Genomic DNA, 22677 nt, shown 5'->3' with positions numbered 1-22677 from the left:
CCGAAAAAGCATTTGACAAAATAGGACATCCTGTGTGTTGAAAATACTCAGCAAGCTAGGAATAGAAAAGGAACTTCCATAACTCGATAAAAGGCATCCACAAAAACCCTGTAGCCAACATCACATTTAATGAAGGGCCGAATTGTTTCCCCCATTTTAAAATAGGTACAAAGTCAAGGATGTTTACTCTTAACACCACCCCTGTTCAACATAATATAATATTGTAATATGGCAAGAAAAATAAAATTGTCCCCATTTTAGTTAACATTGTTTATGTCGAAAACTGTATGGAATCTATTTTTTAAAACTCTTTAAACAAGTGACTTTCTACCAAAACATGTACAGAATTTGAATGCTTACAATTACATAACAGGTCTTTGATTTCTTTATCATAAGTAAATGGATAGACATGTTGTGTTCACATGTTGGAATATCCAACATAGTAATGATCTCCGTTCTCCCCAAAGTGATGTATAGACACCTATAGTACCTATGGAAATACCAGCAGGACTTTTTCTTATAAACATAAACCAGCTAATTGTAATGTACATGAAAGGGCATAGAGGAACTAAAATACATAAAGCAGTTTAGGAAAAAAGAAAACCACAAGCAAAATCACATTACCTGACTTTACAAATTATAGAGCTACTGTGGTATGGTATTAATGGAAGAGATAGACATGTATATCAATGGAATAGAATGGAGAATAAGAAATAAATGTACAATACATGGACATTTACTCTTTGATAAAACAATTCAGTGGGAAACAATAAGTGGTATTGGAACACTTGGCCGTCCACTTGTAGAAACATGAACCTTGACCAAAACCTCACACCTTGTACAAAAATGAACTCAAAATAAATCTAAATGAAAACTGTGAAACTTCCAGAAGAAAACTAAGAGAAAAATCTTAGTAACCTAGAGAGTTAAGCAGAGTTTGTAGCAGTGGCACTACAAATACAAACTGTTAAAGTAATTGAGGAGTATGAACCATAAAAGAAAAAATTGATAAAATGAATTTCACCAAAGTTAGAAACTTTTACTCTGGCAGGTACTACCAAGAGAATGAAAAGATAGTATTCGAGAGAAAATATTTGCAAAAAACATTTGACAAAGGACTTGTATCCAGACTGTATAAAGAACTCTTAAAACTAAACAATAAGAAAACAATTCAGTTAATAACTGTGGAAAGGGCTTGAACAGAGGATAAAGATGGCACTTAAAATATGTCCAAGACTATTAGTCATTAGTATAATGCAAATTAAAACCACAATGCGATACCAATACACACCTATTAGAATGTCTAAAATAAAAAATACTGACAATACCAAAAGCAGAAAAGGACGCAGAGTAACAAGAACCCTTCCTTTATTGCTGGTGGTAATGCAAAATTGTACAGGCAATCTGCAAAGTGAATGCAGTTTCTTATATAAGTTAAAGATATGCTTACCATATAACCCAGCAGTCCCACTCCTGAGTATTTAACTTAGAGCATTAAGATAATTTTAAAAACTAAAATTTTAATTTTACAAAATTAAGAGAACAATACATTAAAACATTAATGGTAGTTCCTTTAAATGTTTAAAGATGTCATTTCCTACTGTAAACTATATGAAATAGTTGTATGTATACTATTTGGTTTAGAGTCTGCTTTCTAGATGCACTTTTTAATATTTAAAAAAAGTTTGCATTATGCTAAAAATATATCATCATTACAGAAAATTTAGAATATTAGAGGGGAACCCCCCCACACACATCTGTAATCCTACTGCCTCTGCAGCCACTTTGTGTGCCTATCAGTTTTTTAATATATGGTTTGTTACATGATTGCAGTGATTATATGTTCTCATATATGGCCTATAGTTTGTTGGTTCTGGTTCTTTACAGTTTTGATGATTGTTCTTTATACTGTGCTTCTCCAGTTTTAATCTAAACATTTTTTACATATGATTAACATCATTCTAGGATTTCAAATAATTCATCAGAGTCACTGTAGCCTTCTTTATACCTCAATTCTGGTGACTTTATCCTAGCAGGAAGCCCTTGAACCCAAACACATATTTGCTTGGACTTTTAATTTTCCTTTCCTGAGTGTGTTTCCTTCCCCCTGTTAGAGAAACGAAGTGAAGATCTCTCTTTGGCTTTATGCTGCTGAGAATAAAAGTCCTCCTTTGTTTCCAAAAACAAGGTTGACTTTCTAATTTCTCTTTTTAGAGGAAGAGTAAAACAGCCCCTTCTTTTCTTTCTTATACAGAGCCACATGTAACCTAATTTTGATATATTCTTGCTTAGCTTTTTTTTTTAGTTTAGTTTTTTTTTGTTTTTTTTTTTACGTTTGTTTATTTTTAGAGAGTGAGACCGTGCACGACTGGGGGAGGGGTAGAGAGAGAAGGAGACCAAATCCGAAGCAGGTTCCAGGCTCTGTGCTGTCATCACAGAGTCCGACGCGGGGCTTAAACCTATGAACTGAGAGATCATGATCAGAGCTGAAGTCGGACGTTCAATTGACTGAGCCACCCAGGCGCCCCAAGCTTTTTGTTTAATGTTTATTTTTCTGAGAGAGAGATAGTGCAGAAGTAGGGGAGGGGCAGAGGGAGAGGGAGACACAGAATCCGAAACAGGCTCCAGGCTCTGAGCTGTCTGCACAGAGCCTGATGGTGGGGCTTGAACTCATGAACGGTGAGATCATGACCTGAGCCAAAGTCGGATGCTTAACTGACTGAGCCACCCAGGCACCCCAATTTCTGCTCAGCTTTTAAAAACATCTTAAATTGGCTCATTTCTGACAAGTATACATGTTAGCACATTAAACTTTTTTTTTCTTACAGATTTAACATGATACTTTGTGAATACCAGAACTGCATTGCCTTCAGAGCCTTTTTTTTTTTTATTTACATTGACTGATCTTTGTAGACCATTATAATAGAGTTGTTATTCTGATAATGTAAATGGTCTCCTTAGCAAGAATCTTTTTTCTTGCCATCATAGGGAGAGAAGAATCTGTTGTAGAGATATCCTCTACTGTTCTAGGGGTATTGCAAACATCGTACACTCACAATTTTCTTTATTACTGTCATATTTCTGAGCCGTTGGAGAATAATTCTAAATGAAGTGAGTTAACAGTGAGATGTAAGAATATGTTCTAGTCAAGGTATTAGAATACTAAGTTATTGACTAGCTGTTGTGGTAGGTAAAACATGAGACTGAATTAGGACAGGGAGCTACCCCTCAGACTAAAGTAGAGAGGAAGTGATGGTGCCATGTGAAGTGGAAGAGACATTTAAGTAACTGTCATTCTCTCAATTCCCACAAAGGCTTTTAGACTTAGGTACGATACTTCCTTTTCTAACTCAATGGAATTGAACCCAAGAACAATTAAGTTTTTTGCCAAAAGTTATGTGTCAGTTATAGGTAGAATTGGGAATTTAACTCAAAATTATTTCACTTCAAATCCTTTTTCCTCCCTACATTGTACTACTGTGTTGATCTTATGGTTGCAGAAATATTAAAATACAGTTTTAAAAGATGGGCAGAAATTTAAAATTGCAGAATCATTTGTTCAGCCAACATGAATAGATTTTACTTGTTCGCCTAAAACTGAGATTCAGAGCAAAGTTATGCACTAAAAAATTAACCCTTTTGTGTTAGCACTTGAAGGCCACAGGAAAACAGAAATCAAAATAATTGATTTAACTATATTCAGAGGCGATTGTAAGTCAGCAAAATTTCTTATCTAATAGGAACTCAAAAGATAGTTTTTAATTGTAAATTCATAAAGAGCAGTATTTTTTTTTTTTTAATTGAAATAACCACCAGAAACAATTAAAAGCATTGGGCATTGAGACTAGGGGGTAGGGAAGAGCTGAGCCTGAGAAACTGCTCTTATTAGTTATAACCCTGCCTGTACAGTTATAAGTTTTACGTATGTACTTGTGTTACTGGAAAATTTTTTTTTTTTTAAGATTTCATAAAACTCTGAGGCAAAGATTACTGAGATATACTTCCTTGCACAAGATGGTTAGGACACAGTGGTAGTACAAAATTAATTATCATTTACCTCTGGACATATAAAAGATACTGCTAATCAGTGTGTACTGACTTAAAGATGATGTTCAGTGCTAATCACATTGCCTACCTCTTTTATAACGAGTGTATCTCTGACCTGTTAAAGTGGGTGGGCATAAGGATGGTTTTATTGCGTAAGGACCCAGGATAAGCCACTACTGTACTATATTATTAATGATAAACTTCTTTAACTAGAAGATACTAGCTGTTTGATGTCAAGAAGTATCTCTTGACATAGGGCTCTGTTGTTGTAAATAAAAAGTTCTTTTTTCTTTTTGGGGGAGGTGGAAGATGAAACTAGATGTTTTCTTTGAGTCTTGATTGTGCCGTTCCAGCTCTAACCTCTGAGTAAGCTCCATGATAACATCTAGGATTTGTTTTTTGCTCCATCAGATCATTGTAGTATTTTTGGAGGACTCAGAATGATCAAATTTAACACATGGATTTAAATAAATAATCTTAAATAGTTATGACTGATTTCAATTAGCATACCCAGGAAAAAGTATAAACCTTTGTAGAATAAAGTATAAAAACTTAGAATTTAATGACACTAAACATATGGAAGAATATTTTTAAAAGTTTGAAAATCAGGGTGCCCGAGTGGCACATTGGGTTAAGCGTCCGACTCCGACTCTTGATTTCCGCTCAGGTCATTATCTCAACAGTTCATGGGATTGAGCCCCATACCCGGCTCCCTGCTGACAGTGCAGTGCCTGCTTGGGATTAATATTCTCTCCTCTTCTCTCTCTCCCCCCCCCCCATCTTTCCCCTGCTTTTGTGTGCTTACTCTCTCTCAAAATACATATTTTAAACAAAAGTCTTAAAATCTGACAAATCAGTTTTATCTTCAGAAATTTCTGAGGATGATTATTTAGATTTCTTAGTGATGATTTTAGAATCTAAGATACTGTTGAGTTGTGTTTTAGAGCTGCTATATAGGAAACCTAAGGGAGTAGGATTTGTATGTTTAAGTATGTGGTTAGTGAAGTCTGAAACTTTCAAATTGTTTAGTATCAAGTTGTCTTACGTCTTAATGTCTCTTTAAAAAATTATTAATAGCTGTGTACGATCGAATGCGAGCAGATCAGAAGAAATTTGGTAAAGCATCGTGGGCAGCAGCTGCAGAACGAATGGAAAAGCTCCAGTATGCTGTTTCTAAGGAGACTTTGCAGATGATGAGAGCAAAAGAGATCTGTTTGGAACAGAGGAAACATGCACTCAAAGAAGAGGTAACAAAAACCATCAGAAAAATATATAATATTTGAAGATAAGATTTGCTATTTGATTTTTGTATTTGTACAGGACTGGCATTTTCTGACTCTGTAGGCAGTTAATTTTGCAGTGTTTCCATGAGATGATACTCAAGATGGGGGCATCTGATTTGAGTTTTCCACTAGTAAGAGACGTATAAGGTATTCTCATAAGCGTTGCGGTGTGACTGTAGGCAGCAGTACACTATTTAAAGAGTTGACATTAGAATTTCATTGTTGTCTTTTAAATGTTTTGTACTGTAAGGTTCAAAGGTCTGACAGTTATTTTTTAAAATCTTCTAAAAAGGTTTGTTTGTTTAGAGAGACAGAGACCTTGCAACTGGGGTAGGAGAGAGATGGAGACGATCCCAAGCAGGCTTGGTGCTGCCAACACACAGCCTGACATGGGGGGTTGAACTCGTGAAACTGTGAGATTGTGACCTGAGGTAAAACCAAGAGTCGGATACTTAACCGCCACCAGACACCCCTTAAAGCTCTGACAATTATTTAAAAAGTTGCACTGCCCAGAGCAATAAAGAAAAATCCTAATTCAGAACCATTACCTTTTGGAGTTTCCCATTTTATTACTGAACACAAAACAGGTTCAAAAGAGGTCCGTTTTCTTGACTGTACTTAATTTAAGACCTCTTCATGAACCCTCCCCCCCCCCCCCAAAAAGACCAGTTTTACAAATCGTTGAAAAGGTTGCTGATAGACATATTTAAAATTTATCTAAATGATCTTTTAAAATTTACTTTTTCATTATCGTCCTGTTCATCAGTGGTTTTAGTATCCTCATACTGTCCAGTGCAATGTGGAATAACCGCCCCCCCCCCCAGTCTTGCTTGAAAATATTGAAACCATTAATTACAATATTTTTATTACCTCTGAGGCCATTATCTTTAAACACTGTTACACTTTATTATTAAATTTGACCAGAACAGATGGCCTTTTTAAAAATTTTTTAATTTACATCCAAGTTAGTTAGCATATAGTGCAATAATGATTTGAAGAACAGATTCCTTAATGCCCCTTACCCATTTAGCCCATACCCCCTCCCACAATCCCCCCAACAACCTTCTGTTCTCCATATTTAAGAGTCTCTTATGTTTTGTCCCCCTCCCTGTTGTTATATTATTTTTGTTTCCCTTCCCTTATGTTCATCTGTTTTGTCTCTTAAAGTCCTCATATGAGTGTAGTCATATGATATTTGTCTTTCTCTGACTAATTTCACTTAGCATAATACCCTCCAGTTCCATCCACGTAGTTGCAAATGGCAAGATTTCATTCTTTATGATCGCCGAGTAATACTCCACTGTATATGTATACCACATCTTCTTTATCCATTCATCCATCGATGGACATTTGGGCTCTTTCCATACTTCAGCTCTTGTCGATAGTGCTGCTATAAAACATTGGGGTGCATGTGTCCCTTCGAAACAGCATACCTGTGTCCCTTGGATAAATACTTAGTGCAATTGCTGGGTTGTAGGGTAGTTCTATTTTTAGTTTTTTGGGGGAACCTGCATACTGTTTTCCAGAGTGGCTGCACCAGCTTGCATTCCCACCAGCAGTGCAAAAAGAGATCCTCTTAGTCCGCATCCTCACCAACATCTGTTGTTGCTTGAGTTGTTAATGTTAGCCATTCTGACAGGTGTGAGGAGGTATCTCATTGTGGTTTTGATTTGTATTTCCCTGATGATGAGTGATGTTGAGCGTTTTTTCATGTGTTGGTTGGCCATCTAGATGTCTTCTTTGGAGAAGTGTCTATTCATGTCTTTTGCTCATTTCCTCATGGATTATTTGTTTTTTGGGTGTTGAGTTTGATAAGTTCTTTATAGGTTTTGGATACTAACCCTTTATGTGATATGTCATTTGCAAATATCTTCTCCCATTCTGTCGGTTGCCTTTTAGTTTTGCTGTTCGTTTCCTTTGCTGTTGAGAATCTTTTTTATTTTGATGAGGTCCCAGTAGTTCATTTTTGCTTTCATTTCTCTTGCCTCTGGAGACATGTTGAGTAAGAAGTTGCTGCAGCCAAGGTCAGAGGTTTTTACCTGCTCTCTCCTCAAGGATTTTGATGGCTTCCTGTCTTACATTTAGGTTTTTCATCCATGTTGAGTTTATTTTTGTGTACAGTGTAAGAAACTCCAGGTTCATTCTTCTGAATGTCGCTGTCCAGTTTTCCCAGGACCACTTGCTGAAGAGACTGTCTTTATTCCATTGGATGTTCTTTCCTGCTTGGTCAAAGATTAGTTGGCCATATGTTTGTGGGTCCATTTCTGGGTTCTCTATTCTGTTCCACTGATCTGAGCGTTTGTTCTTTGCCAGTACCATACTGTCTTGATGATTACAGTTTTGTAGTATAGCTTGAAGTCAGAGATTGTGATGCCTCCTGGTTTGGTTTTCTTTTTCAAGATTGCTTTGGCTATTCGGGGTCTTTTCTGGTTCCTTACAAATTTTAGGATTATTTGTTCTAGCTCTGTGAAGAATGCTGGTGTTATTTTGATAGGTATTGGCATTGAATATGTAGATTGCTTTGGGTAGTATTGACATTTTAACAGTGTTTGTTCTGGATAGGAGCATGGCATATTTTTGCATTTTTTTGTGTGTGTCTTCTTCAATTTCTTTCATAAGCTTTCTTTCATAAGTTTTCAGTGTAAAGATTTTTTACCTCTTTGCTTAGATTTATTCCTAGGTGTTTTATGGGTTTTGGTACAATTTTAAATGGGATCAATGCCTTGATTTCTCTTTCTGTTGCTTCATTGTTGGTGTATAGGAATGCAGCCAATTTCTGTGCATTGATTTTATGTCCTGTCACTTTGCTAAATTCATGGATCAGTTCTAGCAGTTTTTTGGTGCAATATTTTGGGTTTTCCATGATAGAGTATTAGGTCATCTGCGAAGAGTGAAGTGTGACCTCCTCCTGGCGGATTTGGATGCCTTTTATTTCTTTGTGTTGTCTGATTGCTGAGGCTAATACACTCGATACTATGTTGAATAACAATGGTGAGAGTGAAGATCCCTGTCTTATTCCTGGTCTTAGGGGGAAAACTCAGTTTTTCCCCATTATAGACGATATTAGCGGTGGGTCTTATTCATATATGGTTTTTATGGTCTCGAGGTATGCTCCTTCTATCCCTTCTTTCTTGAGGGTTTTTATCAAGAAAGGATACTGTATTTTGTTAAATGGTTTCTCTGCATCTATTGAGAGGATCATGTGGTTCTTGTTCTTTCTTTTATTGATGTGAATTAATCACATTGATTGTTTTGCTGATACTAAGCCAGCCCTGCTGCCCAGGTATAAATCCCACTTGGTTGCGGTTAATATATTTTTTTAATATATTGTTGGATCTGGTTGGCTAATATCTTGTTGAGGATTTTTGCATCTGTGTTCATCAGGGGCAGATGGCTTCTTATGAAAGGGTATTCAATCAACATGGTCATTTGCTGATAGTTTTCCTAACTATTAGAAGAAGCAAATCTCCTTGTTGTTCATGGGTCACCTGTAGTTTTAAAAATGAATGAAGATTAAAGCTCGTGTTAGGGATGAACCTAAGATGGTGTCCTATATGGTGTATAATGACATTTCATGGTTTAGGCACAACTGTTCAGTTGGTGCTCTTTTTCTTAATGTTTATTTTGAGAGAGAGCTCAAGCAGGGGAGGGGCAGAGAGAGAAGGAGAGAATCCCACGTAGGCTCTGCACTGTCAGCAATGTATTGTATCATACATTATGTCATTAAGTCATTTTTGGAAAAACATGAAGTCACTTTCTTTTCACCAGTAGGCCATATGTAAAATAAATAAATATATGTATATATATATTTTTTAATTTTTTAATTTACTTTTGAGAGAGAGAGTACGTGAGTGGGTGAGCAGCAGAGAGAGAGGGGTGGGAGGGAACAGAGGATCCCAGGCAGGCTCTGCATTGACAGCAGAGAGCCCCCATGCAGGGCTCAAACTTACGAACTGTGAGATTGTGACCTGAATCGAAGTCCAACACTCAACTGATTGAGCCACTGCATTCATTCTTTAGTAATTCTTTAGTAGTATGTTCTTTAACCTCCATGTTATTTGTGGTCTTTCCAAATTTTTTCTTCTGGTTGACTTCAAGTTCATATCATTGTGGTCTGAAAATATGTGTGGTATTGTCTCAGTCTTTTTGTACTTGTTGAGGGCTTGTTACCCAGTAGGAGATCTTAAAGGATGTTCTTTGTGCCCTCAAAAAGAACATGTATTCTGCTACTTTAGAATGAAATGTTCTGAATATATGTTAACTCCATCTGGTCCAATGTGTTACTCAAAGCCATGGTTTCAGGGCCCCTGGGTGGCTCGCTCAGTTAAGCATCCAACTTTGGCTCATGTCATGATCTCTTGGTTTGTGAGTTTGAGCCCCCCATCAGTCTGTCTGCTGTCAGCACTGAGCCCATTTTGGATCCTCTTTCCTGTTTCTCTGTCCCTCCCCCACTCATTCATATTCATTCATTCTTCCCCCTCTCTCCCTCCCTCCCTCTCCCTCTCCCTCTCCCCCCACCCCCCCCAAATAAATAAATAAATAAACTAAAAAAAAAAAAAGGCAATTACTTTCATGTTGATTTTCTGCTTAGGTGAACTATCCATTGTTGTACATGGTGTGTTAAAGTCCCCTACTGCTTTTGTATTTTTATCAATGAATTTCTTTGTTTATTATTAATTTATTTATGTATTTGGGTGCTTTCACATTGGGGGCATAAATAGTTACAATCGTTAGATCTTATTGGATAGACCCCTTAATTAGGATGTAATGCCTCTTTTTCATCTCTTTTAACAGTGTTTGGTTTAAAATCTAGTTTGTCTGATAACAAGTATGGCTACTCTGGCTTTTTATGTGCATTAGCATGCTAGATATTTCTCTGTCCCTTCACTTTCAATCTTCTGGTGTCTTTAGGTCTAAAATGAGTCTCTTACAGGCAGCATATAGATGGGTCTTGTTTTTATTTATCCATTCTGATACCCTGTGTCTTTTGATTGAAGCATGTAGTCCATTTATATTTGGAGTGACTATTGATAGATACGAATTCAGAGTCTTTGTGTTATGTGTAAAGTTGGTGTCTCTGTTCCTTTCTAGTCTTTGTTGTCCCTCTCCCCCAACACACCCACAGTCCCCTTTTAAGATTTCTTTCAGGGTTGGCTTAGTGTGGTCAACAACTGCTTTAGTTTTTGTTTGGGAAACCATGCATGCTTAATTTAGTTTTTTGATAGAATGATCTTTACATTGTTATTACCACATTTTGTGCATTCATCAGTTGATAAACATTTGGACTCTTTCTGCTTTTGGAGCTATTATGAACCATGCTGCTGTGAACCCTGTCAAGTATAGGGTTTTCATTTATCTTGGTATGTCCCTAGGAGAAAACTGCTGTTTAACTTTTTGAGGAACTGTCAGACTGTTTTCCTAAGCAACTGTTCCCAACAGCAGTGTACAACAGTTAGAATTTCCACACATCTTGTTCTACACAATCATTAACACTTAAAATGTGTCTTTTTTATTATGGCATCTTGGTTGAGTGTGAAGTGGTATCTCATTGTGTTTTTAGATGCATTTCCCTCATGGTATTTATATTGAGTATCTCTTCATTTGCTTATTCCCTACTTATTTATCTTCTTTGGAGAAACATCTGTTCATACCTTTTACATTTTAAAATTGTGGTTTTCTTTATTACTAAGTTGAAAGACTTCTTTATATATTCTATATACAAGTTTTTTATAAGATACATAATTTGAAAATATTTGCTCCCATTCTATGGATTGACTGTATTGGTTGTTAGAACACTGGCTATATGTGGCAGTAGTATATTTTAGTCTCTAAGGAAAAACAAAATGTCTCCACTTTTATTAGTACAGCTGTATGAAATTTTTTTGGCTAAGTTGGTCCCTATTGACATTTTAAAAGTGCATATGCTTATCTACTCTTGTTAAAAAGTAGTGAGATAGCTTATAATGTATAATGAGTATGATCTAGAAAGAAATCTTTTTGTTAATGACTTTAAATTGTGATTTTTTCCCCCTTATATTTTATTTGCTACTAGTGTTAAAGGCAAAATTGTAACTTGTCTTGTCCTGGAACTTTTTCACTCTGTATTCAGAATCTCTTTGCAAGGATTTCAGTCCTACTCATGTTCCCCTGAAGCATTTCTATTGCAATCTCCTTTTCCTAGTAAGCTTTCTCATTTATGTCACAAGCCGTCTGAAATACTAAGTTCCAGAACTTTTAAAACGTAAAATCCTAGGTTTTGGTTTTTGGTTTTTGGTTTTTGGTTTGTGTGTGTGTTTTAATCCTAGCATTTTATTGCCTGGGAAGTTGAGTACCATTCTTTGTCTTTATCACATGTGCTAGCTTTGTTGTTCTAACCAGGCTGACAGTGAATTATAGAGTGCCTAAAAGAACTGCTTAGGGTAAGATTTCTGACTGTTTGCTATTGTAAGAACATTGTTCTTAGTGGAGTTGGTCTAGGGTTGTAGAGGAAGGGCTGGGCTAAAATGGGCCCCAGGAGTCTAGGATGATTACCTGTGGGGTCATTTTCCCTGGGGCCACCCCATTACCTTAATGGTCTCCTTCTTAATGTTCTGGATTGTGTTTAAATTCTTCAAAGGGTTTGGTAAACATACCAGTCATTCTTGCCAGGTTTATGCTTGAGTGTATATAATGTACATATTGTGTTTTTTATGTATATCTATGATGTACTACACCAGTTTTATTAGCATTAATTTAAGGTGACCACATTACTCATGAGAAACAGAGCAAATATGAATTAAGTCCATCCCAAACAGGTGATTTTCCATTGAACACTTGATAATACAGTACTGCTCTGTTATTTAAATTATGGGGAGACTTTTGTTCTTTAAAAAAAAATACAGTATATTGTGTCTTATTTTTTTTGTTTTTGTTCTTAAAGAGAAAACTTCTTCCTGATGTGACAATATAAAATACTTTAAAAATTAAAATCAGAGGAGTGCCTGGGTGGCTCATTCGGTTAAGTGTCCGACTTTGGCTCAGGTCATGATCTCACGGTTCATGAGTTCGAGCCCTGCATCGGTTTGAGCCCCGCATCGGGCTCTGTGCTGATAGCTCAGAGCCTGGAGCCTGTTTCAGATTCTGTGTCTCCCTCTCTCTCTGCCCCTCCCCCACTCACACTCTGTCTCCCTCTGTCTCAAAAATAAATAAACATTAAGAAAATTTTTTTTAGTTAAAATCAGAAATTAAAAAAAAATCACATATTAAAAAATATTTAGTAATAATTGATATGTGTAGTGCTAAACTTGTAAATTCTTAAGTACTAAATTATACCTACATAAGCAAAACTATATTTGACATTTAAATTCTTTAACTCCTTTAAATATGCTTTAGGAGTACATACCATTTCTTTTAATCTGTCTCCTTTATAAATGTTTCTGGATCTTGATTGTAGTCATTCTTACCCTTTTGAGGTCCCAGACTCCTGCACTATTAAGAATTTGAAAGCTGGCATGGTGTGTGTGGGGGGGGGGGGGGGTTGGTGGGGGGGGGCGAGCATGCCCGGGTGGCTCAGTTGGTTGAGCATCTCACTGTTGACCTCGGCTCAGGTCATGATCACAGGGTAATGGGATCGAGCCCCTTGGGCTCTGCTCTGAGCATGGAGCCAGCTTGCAATTCTCTGTGTCCCTTTTCCCCACCCTCCCACTTGCATATGTCTGTGCTCTCTTGCTCACTTGCTCTCTATAAAAAAGAATTTGAAACCTAGGAACTCTTTACTGAGAGAAATATGCATATACTTACAGTTCTGCAGACAAATTTAACAGGTTTGCAAATCATCTGTACTTGAACCTTTGATCCCAGATTGCCACTGGTGTTCAAATTTTCCCAGCAAAAACTCCTGAAAACATTGATGTCTCTTTGGCTCAAGACCTTTGAAAGAACCCAGGGTGAGTTTAATTAGTCACAGCCACAGAACAAAACGAAAATACATAAAATGACGCAGGGTTAGGAATAGTATATGTGTAAAAAGTATTATTAAAATAAGGATTATTAATGAAATAAGGGGATTCTGTTTGTAGTTATTAATTGAAATAGGAGATGCCAAGATTGAGATGCTAGGATGAAACATCAGAAAATACAATCACATCTCGTTTAGCATGTTCTCTGCTTAACAGAGAATTAACCAGAAAACTTTTTGGATGACAGTCCTTCCTTGTTGAACGTTCTAAGAAAGGTATCAATGTGCTTTCTTTTCTTGGCAGAGAATGCCAACCATTCGCCATACGTTTTTTAGAAACTTTGATTCCTTGAGTTCCTCTCTATGAACATATATCTACTGCTAGAATATTGAGCTAAATACATACCAATCCTGAGGCTGCATCCTCACTATCCATAATTTTGTTATTCTTCTAAAATCATACAGCTAAACTGTTTTTAAGGTTATATTCCCCCATGTCATTTCTCTTTAAATCATTAAGTATTTATGGAGCATTTATAGTATACCCTAGGGGACCTAAGCTTAGGGTCTCAACAGTGCTATTCAGTAGAACTTCCTACAACAATGGATGTGTTTTATATTTGCACTTTTCAGTAGTGTACCTACTACTCAGATCTATCTATTGAGCTCTTGAAAAGTGATTTATGTGACAGAGGAACAGAATTTTAATTTAATTTATATTTAAATAGCCACATGTAACTTTAGGCTACCATATTTGGACAGAATAATGTAGATCCTGATTCTGCAAACTTATTACTTACATAACCTTGGGTAAATTACTTAACCTCTCTATAAAATAAGATCAATAGATACCTTTTAGGAAAGTGATGATTTCATTGGTTAATGTACATAAAGTATTTAGCATAATGCCTGGCACATAGAGTAAGAACTCCATAAATCTTAGACACGATTACTCTAATCTGTGTTACATATTATGCAAGTATCAAGGAAGGGAATAGAAAGATGGGAAAAATACAATTCCCATGCTTCAGACAGTTGTATTTCAAATGGACCTTGCCAAGAAGTTTCAACAGCAAGAAGCTTTGGTGTGATGGACACAGTCTGAACAGAGGTAGGGCAGCTAGGGTGCTAGTCCAGGTAGTGACTCTCTTTTTTTGTTTTTAATTTATTAACAAACATGTAGATAGTCTGTTCTGTATCTATACGTTAGAAATTTCAAAGTCTTGAAGTAGAAAAAGCTAGGTAATACTGTAAAAGTTTTTATATTACTTATGAAATTCTCTTTTAGTCATCTTAATATATTTTGATATTAATTACAAAAAAATAAATAGAAAAGTTTAAAAATGTTTCTGGCCCTATCTTTAGTGTTTTATGTATATTATCTCTTAAATCTAAAACATAACCCTTTATACTACAAGCCTATAAGCCATTGTCTCAAATCTCTGAGGCCAGATATGTTTTATTAGAGTTCTAAGTTTTCCAAATTTTAGACAGATTAGGACATATAACTTCAGACAAGTGTTGTTATTCCATTAATGAAACATACTTTCATCAAATGGAATAAATAGGGATTCACATCATTTCTGGATAGCTTCCTACAAATGGATTACGAGATTAGGTTTTGACATCAAAGAAATTATAGCTGTTTTTAGTTTTCAAAGAGTTCTGAAATGTGGAATTCTAGATAATTCCTTGTGTTTATATGTATTCTCCATATTTGTGAAGCTGTTATTGGTAGAACCTCATATACTCAGGTTTGTTTGTACCAATCCTCATGTACTTTCCATCCTTGCCACATAGTAAAAGGGCTAGTCTTGACTGACAGCTTGCTGAGCTTGCCTTTAATTTATGTCTCTTGTGCGGTACGTGGTTTTGATGATGACTGAACCCTCATTTCATTTATTGCTAACTGCTATACTTTCCATAACTCAGACAAGCCAGCAGGTGCCCAGTGAGAATTTATTGAATGCGTGACTCCACCCACAGATACTCTGAAAGTTCTAATTTTTGTAGCTCCTCACATCTCATGGAGTTTTTCGAGCATAGTAGAGTGAAAGGCAAGATAGGGGCATCATTAGTTTGTATAAATTGCTTCATGTCTTGTTTCATGGTATAGTATAGTCAAAATAGGAAACAAGAACACCACTGTTATTGTGCATAGTGGGAATGATTATCAGTGGGGTTAGTAATGTACAATGTCCTTATGTGGATGTTGGATGTTGATTGGTACTTCATTTCCTTGCTAGATTTACTGTAAAAACTTTTTTTTTTTTCTTTTCCATATTTATTAGAGTGGTGCTCCCTACTTATGTCTAGTGGAAAGGCCATTCTTCTAGGAATTGGGAGGATTGGGTCAGGCACAATGTTGCTGGTATTACCTGCATTACACTGGGAAGGCAGTTTGTTTTGAGGGTCTTGACATCCTGATACCAGAAGTTTGTTCAGAAGGTAAAAGTTGAACTGAATAAAATTTCAAGATAGCAAAGTGTGAAAACTTGGCATTTGATTGTCTCCTTTGAGCACTTACCTTACTTTCTAGGCTTCTTTATTGCTCAGGGAAGCAGTGACCCCAGGCATAACAAAGGTGCTCCAACTATGGCACCTACCTTCTCTGCATTGTTCCATTGTCCAGAATTAGTGTTGCTTGTACTCTTGATTCCCATTCCCTTAGTTCTGTGCCTGTTCCCTGAATTAGATACCAGGAGAAAAATCAGTTTGGAAATTAAGATATTTTAGGGAAGGGATTTGGAGCAGCATACACTTCGTATAACTCTGCATGTCTTTCACTGCCTCCATGTCAAAGTTTAAATAAACCTTAGAGCACAATTTTACCCTCCCAAATTTCCCTTGTCTCTTATCTCTCTCTCCTTAGTTTATCCCATAAAAAATCCTCTCTACTGCAGTCCCTACAACCCTTTTACTTGTCATGATGCCCACCAATGCTTCATTGTTTGTTCTTTCAGAGGTTGGGATTCAGTAGATCCTCTGCCTGCACTTCTGCATCTGAGGTTTTTTCATTTTTGTACCTTGCGATAGCAGATCTACCTCTTGACTTCCTTGCTTTGAATGGAACTCAGTAAACCAGAAAGTTGGCGATGAGGTCACTTCTTGTAAGAATACACCCCTTCCTTTCTCAGTTTGATATTTGATATTGGCTGACAGTGTAAAAGTACGTCAACAAGGGGCTTTCAGCTTTCTTTTCCTTAAGCAAAGTATTGGATAAGAGTCAAACTTGTAGAGTATAGGGGAAGCCCTAGCACAGTGATATGAACACGGCAGACAAATGGTTGCTTTCAGCTGGAGAGAACTAGAGATAGTGAAGGTGGAACTAATAGTTCCAGACTTGATCTGAACAGTGTCACTGTTCATGAAGGTTTTAGACTGATACACACTAAGGTTTTATCTTAACTGATTATAATTTTCCAGAGAATAAAGCCTTTAACGTTATGTATTTTATTTATTTTTTAAAGCTTAATCTTCTCACTAGTTTTTTTTTTTTTTTAATTTATTTATTTTTCAGACTGAGTGTGTGAGCAGAGGAAGGACAGAGAGAGAAGAAGAGAGAGAATCCCAAGCAGGCTCCGCGCTGTCAGTGCATAGCCTGACGTGGGACTTGATCTCACAAACCGTGAGATCATGAGCTGAGTCAAAACCCAAGAGTTGGATGCTTAACCAACTGAGCCACCCAGGCACCCCAACATTATGTATTTCGCATGTTTGTATGCTGTGCTCACAGAAAGCATGGGTGGTGCTAATAACAGAGGAATATGCATTCTGGAGCTTTGGTCTCCAGAGCTAGATAAGAAGCCCAAGGTTGTATGCAAAGGATGTTTGTAATTTATAGCGAGACTGAAAGTCTCAGACAAGAAATGACACGTTCATATTTTATGACTTAGGACCAAAACACACCAGGATTTCATTTTGTCAGTATTCTCCTCCATGAGACACTGTAATGGAATCTTGTGGTTTGTTCCATATTTACTGTTTGTCACTCATAAAATATTTCCTAATGCAGCAGGATCATTGGCCTACAATTCATTAAATATTCAATGTAAAAATTTTATAACATTTATGAAAGAGCACGGTACTTAACCTGATTATTATTAAATGTATACCGTTAAGTGTATACCATTGCACCTTTAGATTACAGGCTAAGTGTTGCTTTGCAGTTTACAAGGAACTTGAGGGGCACCTGGGTAGCTTAGTTGGTTAAGCATCCAACTCTTGATTTCAACTCTGGTCATGATCTCACGGTTCGTAGGATCGGTTTGTGGGATTGAGCCCTGTGCCAGGCTGTGCACTGACAGCATGGAGCCTGCTTGGGATTCCTTCCCTCCCTCCTTCCCTCCCTCCCTCTCCCTCTCCCTCTCCTCTCCCTCTCCCTCTCCCTCTCCCTCTCCCTCTCCCTCTCCCTCTCCCTCTCCTCTCCCTCTCCCTCCTCCCTCTCCTCTCCCTCTCCCTCTCCCTCTCCTCTCCTCTCCCTCTCCCTCTCCCTCTCCCTCTCCCTCTCCCTCTCCCTCTCCCTCTCCCTCTCCCTCTCCCTCTCCCTCTCCCTCTCCCTCTCCCTCTCCCTCTCCCTCTCCCTCTCCCTCTCCCTCTCCCTCTCCCTCTCTCCCTCTCCCTCTCCCTCTCCCTCTCCCTCTCCCTCTCCTCTCCCTCTCCCTCTCCTCTCCCTCTCCTCTCCCTCTCCCTCTCCTCTCCCTCTCCCTCTCCCTCTCCCTCTCCCTCTCCCTCTCCCTCTCCCTCTCCTCTCCCTCTCCCTCTCCCTCTCCCTCTCCTCTCCCTCTCCCTCTCCCTCTCCCTCTCCCTCTCCCTCTCCCTCTCCCTCTCCTCTCCCTCTCCCTCTCCTCTCCCTCTCCCTCTCCCTCTCCCTCTCCCTCTCCCTCTCCCTCTCCCTCTCCTCTCCCTCTCCCTCTCCCTCTCCCTCTCCCTCTCCTCTCCCTCTCCCTCTCCCTCTCCCTCTCCTCTCCCTCTCCCTCTCCCTCTCTCCCTCTCCCTCTCCCTCTCCCTCTCCCTCTCCCTCTCCTCTCCCTCTCCCTCTCCCTCTCCCTCTCCCTCTCCCTCTCCCTCTCCCTCTCCCTCTCCCTCTCCCTCTCCCTCTCCCTCTCCCTCTCCCTCTCCCTCTCCCTCTCCCTCTCCCTCTCCCTCTCCCTCTCCCTCTCCCTCTCCCTCTCCCTCTCCCTCTCCCTCTCCCTCTCCCTCTCCCTCTCCCTCTCCTCTCCCTCTCCCTCTCCCTCTCTCAAAATAAATGAACCTTAAAAAAAATAAAGGACCTTGAAATTATATGCTAAAAAATATTCTAGTCTTCAGGTAAGACTGTGTTGGATATCTAGAATTTAAAGGAAAGGCTGGACTCTTGTTTAGTCTTTTTTTTTTTTTTTTAAGTTTATTATTTTGAGAGAGAGAGAGAGTGGGGGAGGGTCAGAGAGAGAGGGAACAGGGGCTCCACACTGACAGCAGAGAGCCCGACACAGGGCTCGAACTCATGAACCATGAGATCTTGACCTGAGCCAAAGGCAGACACTTGACTGAGCCACCCAGGTGCCCAGGCTGGACTCTTGTTTAAACATACTGTCTTTATGTGCTAACACGATTCACCAACCTCATCAGACAGAAGGGATCATTTTGCAGCCATAAGAATTCACTGTCTTTGCTGCCAAGCCTGTCCCGAGGGTACCAGCCAAGTATCTCCTTGGTATTCTGGGAGCCCCAGGTGACCCCTCAGAGGAGCTCACAAACATTTCCCTCCTTTTCCTCTGTTTCTCCTCCACCCCCTTTGGCAGTCATCCCCTGGCATGCCACTTGAGGCCAGGGCCTCCTCACTAGTGTTGCTTGTTCTTCCAGGGCACACTGATACCTGTGACCGTGTCCTGCAGTTTCTAAGCATGAACATTTAATATGCTAAAGTGGTAGTACTATATTCTTAGATGTTTTGAGAGGAATGCTTTACTCTCTCACATGCCTGTCCTTCAATGACTCCTGAAAAGCCATTCTGTCAGCTCCTCCTTAGAGCCATCTTTCTTCACAGATCCAAGTAGGAATCCATGGAAATAGTGGGGTTGGGGACTAGTATCTGAAGCATACTTTGTTCATAGTAATTTCCTTCAGTTGCTTGGCAAAATCTCTTCTCCCTCTCCTTTCTAGACCAAAAAACTAATCAACCGACCAACCAAGCAAACTTCATACGAGAACACCCACCACTTTATGAGACCTGTGTGGTAACCGTTCAGTCTCACCTTAGGTTGGATGTAGGATCCTAACTGCATTTATGTAAAGATACTAATAGTTATCATTGTTAGTAGATTGCAGGGGTTTTCTTACAGTTATTTCTGTCCTGCTGTTCACCTTGCTCCCCCAGTGACCAGCTCCTAGAAGCTAATGAGGCTGTGACCATGGAGCAAAACACAGCTCACAGCTCTGGATGTGTAGGGTGACCAGACTTCTACCCCCTGGTTATAACTATCTGAGTATGGATGAATCTTATTTACATATCTTACTCATTCATACATAATCTCATTCATATATGGAAGGAATAACTGCATAGGTTAGTACATCCACTTTTGAGAGGAAAGAACACTATTAATATTTATGTCAGAATAATTAGAATAATATAGTATCCTAAATATGACCTGTGATATGAGTAAACTTAAAAACGTTATTTTTTACCATGTTTGCCTAGTTATTTCCAAAACTATATGTTTCGATTATTGCTGTTTTTCTGTCTTTTAAAAAAAATCTTCTTGTTTATAAGGTTCTTTCTTGGAACAGTTGCTTCGTGGATTTATGCTGTATGATTAGTTTTCATTTCTAATCCTAACCTGATTTGTTTCCTTGTCCCAACCAATTAGAAATGTTCTTATTTTTATTTTCAATGCAGATGCAGAGTTTGCAGGGTGGTACAGAGGCCATAGCTCGGCTGGATCAGTTAGAAGCTGATTATTATGACCTGCAACTCCAGTTGTATGAAGTACAGTTTGAAATCCTGAAGTGTGAAGAGTTACTATTGACCGCACAACTGGAAAGCATCAAAAGACTTATATCGGGTATGGTGTGCATTCAACCACATAAATCCAGGAAAAAAATTAATACATAGGGGAAATACACATAGTCATCAGCTGGTTCTTCTGTTGAGACTAAGAATGTCTTAGTGTAAAGCCTTTTATTTTTAATTTATTTTTTAATTTTTTTAATGTTTATTTTTGAGAGGGAGAGGGAGAAGAGGGAGGGTCGGGGGGGGGCGCGCAGAGAGAGCGGGAGACACAGAATCCGAATCAGGCTCCAGGCTGTGAGCTGTCTGCACAGAGCCTGATGCAGGGCTCAAACTCAAGAGCTGTGCGATCATGACCTGAGCTGAAGTCAGACAGTGAACCGACAGAGCCATCCAGGCACTCCAACGTAAAACCTTTTAAAGGAGCTCTGAAACTCAAGTTATTTAGTAGACTCAGCAATGCAACTATGCTATTACCTTTGTAAAATGCTCACTTTGTAAGGTTGTTTCAGCCAGAAAAATTTTGAATTTGAGGGATGATGATACTTAACATTTATCGAGCATTTAACTGTGCCACACACTGCTGAGCACTTTGTACACACACTTACCCTAGAAGGTATATTTCCTAACAATTGCTATTTTACAAAGAAGCTCAAGAGGTAACGGCTTTGCCTGAGGTTACAGAGTTAATAAGTAGCTTAGAACTCTGTTCTTTCTGGCTCCATGAGTTCCTGCTCTTAACCACTACCCCTTGTTGCTGTTTTGTTACAGAAAAGAGAGATGAGGTGGTATATTACGACACTTACGAAAGCATGGAGGCCATGCTGGAGAAGGAAGAGATGGCAGTGTCTGTGCACTTACAGAGAGAAGAGCTACAGAAACTTCAGCAGAAAGCACGCCAGCTGGAAGCAAGGCGTGGACGAGTTTCAGCCAAGAAAGCCTACCTCAGAAATAAAAAGGTATAATAGCTTAGGTTATTTATCAAATATATAGCCTTAGTTTTAAGACTTTTTGTTAGTCATACTTAATCCTTGTCCCATATCTAATAATTGTAACATGATTTGTCACTAGCACTTACATGTTTTAAAACTAAGTGAGAGTTACTTCTTGTCAATATTCAAGCCATTATGTTAACATTATAGAGTTTTCTGAGAACTGCCTTGTTAAACACATTAGAACAGCCAGTGATGATGTGCTATTTACCTCTGACACCCCATAAGTGACTCTGGTAAAGGACAGGGTTGCAGGATGTCATGTAATGCAGTTCTCTGCTCCTGATTATTTAAGGAGGCCAGTCCTGTTGTATAATTATGTCTTGATTCTGATCTCAGTCTTTAAGGAATTCTATATATAAAGAAATTAATCCATATTCTTTACTCTTCACTCTTATTAATCTAAATCTGAGGTAGGGAAGTTCACTCCTGGAGAATATGCCCATTTAGACCAGCAGCCTCAGACCTCCTGCAACCCATCACATCACACAGAGTCAGGGGCTCTAAATGGTCTTGCCTTCTGCCATACCTACCCCCAGCCCTCACTCACCACCTGAGCTGGGAGAACTACAGGGGGTAAAAGGAGTGATAAAAGATGGCTGAGAAGAGAGGAAACTAGAAACACTAAGTCCTAAAAAGAAAGATAATGAGAAGATAACCTCTATGATACACAACATGAAAGTATGCCTTTCTGTGTAACAACGTCCTATATTCCTTGTCTACATGTCAGCATGTTCACTGTCACAGGGTGTTTGGTCTATCCAGCATCCTCGGTAGGATTTCATACCCAGGGGAGTACTTGTGACTTTAAGTCATGCCCTGCCTTTCCTCTTGAAAAAATGATGATCTCTGGCTATGCCATGACGACTTGAAGTCTGTACTTTGTGATTAGATTTTTCTTTCTTTTTTTTTTTTTTTAAAAGACAGAGAGAGTGAGCAGGGGAGTTGGAGAGGGAGAGAGAATCTTAAGAAGGCTCCATGCCCAGTGCAGAGCCAGACTCGGGGCTCAGTCTCAAAACTGTGAGATCATGACCTGAGCCAAATCAAGAGTTGGATGTTTAACTGACTGAGCCACCCAGGTGCCACTGTGAATACACTTGTAAAGATGAATATTCTTTATGCATTTTTATTTTCTTTAATGCTATCAATAGTCAAATGAGATAATATTCTTTTGCCTAAAGTTGAGAAAGCTCCACAGATCAAAAACATTCTCATACTTGATGTGGTGACAAACCCAGAGCTGAGAGGAAGCTGTCCATCTGAGAGTCTCTCTTACTTTGACTATTCATATGTTTCACTGCAACAATGTTAGTTTTAGTCTTATAGGGTGCTACTTCAGATCTTGCTAGAGTTACTGGATACTGTATATGTAACATACCGTCTTTCTAAAGTCTGAAAATAAGGGATTATGGACCTATATCCTCATTTTAT

At 38.6% G+C, this 22677-nt stretch overlaps 1 protein-coding gene across 1 annotated transcript in view; it reads left to right on the top strand.

Moving 5' to 3' along the window:
* JMY (junction mediating and regulatory protein, p53 cofactor) overlaps positions 1-22677 on the top strand; it is a 100283-nt gene that overhangs the window by 56317 nt on the left and 21289 nt on the right. Inside the window, exons 4-6 of the mRNA XM_053907251.1 lie at positions 5125-5294; positions 20144-20309; positions 21026-21213. Coding sequence (XP_053763226.1) covers positions 5125-5294; positions 20144-20309; positions 21026-21213 — 524 coding nt within the window. The remainder of the gene's footprint in view (positions 1-5124; positions 5295-20143; positions 20310-21025; positions 21214-22677) is intronic.

This window comes from Panthera pardus, unplaced genomic scaffold, assembly GCF_024362965.1.
Source record: "Panthera pardus isolate Hobbes unplaced genomic scaffold, ASM2436296v1 HiC_scaffold_2, whole genome shotgun sequence".
Classification (NCBI taxonomy): domain Eukaryota; kingdom Metazoa; phylum Chordata; class Mammalia; order Carnivora; family Felidae; genus Panthera; species Panthera pardus.
This window is presented reverse-complemented; position numbering and strand designations above follow the sequence as displayed.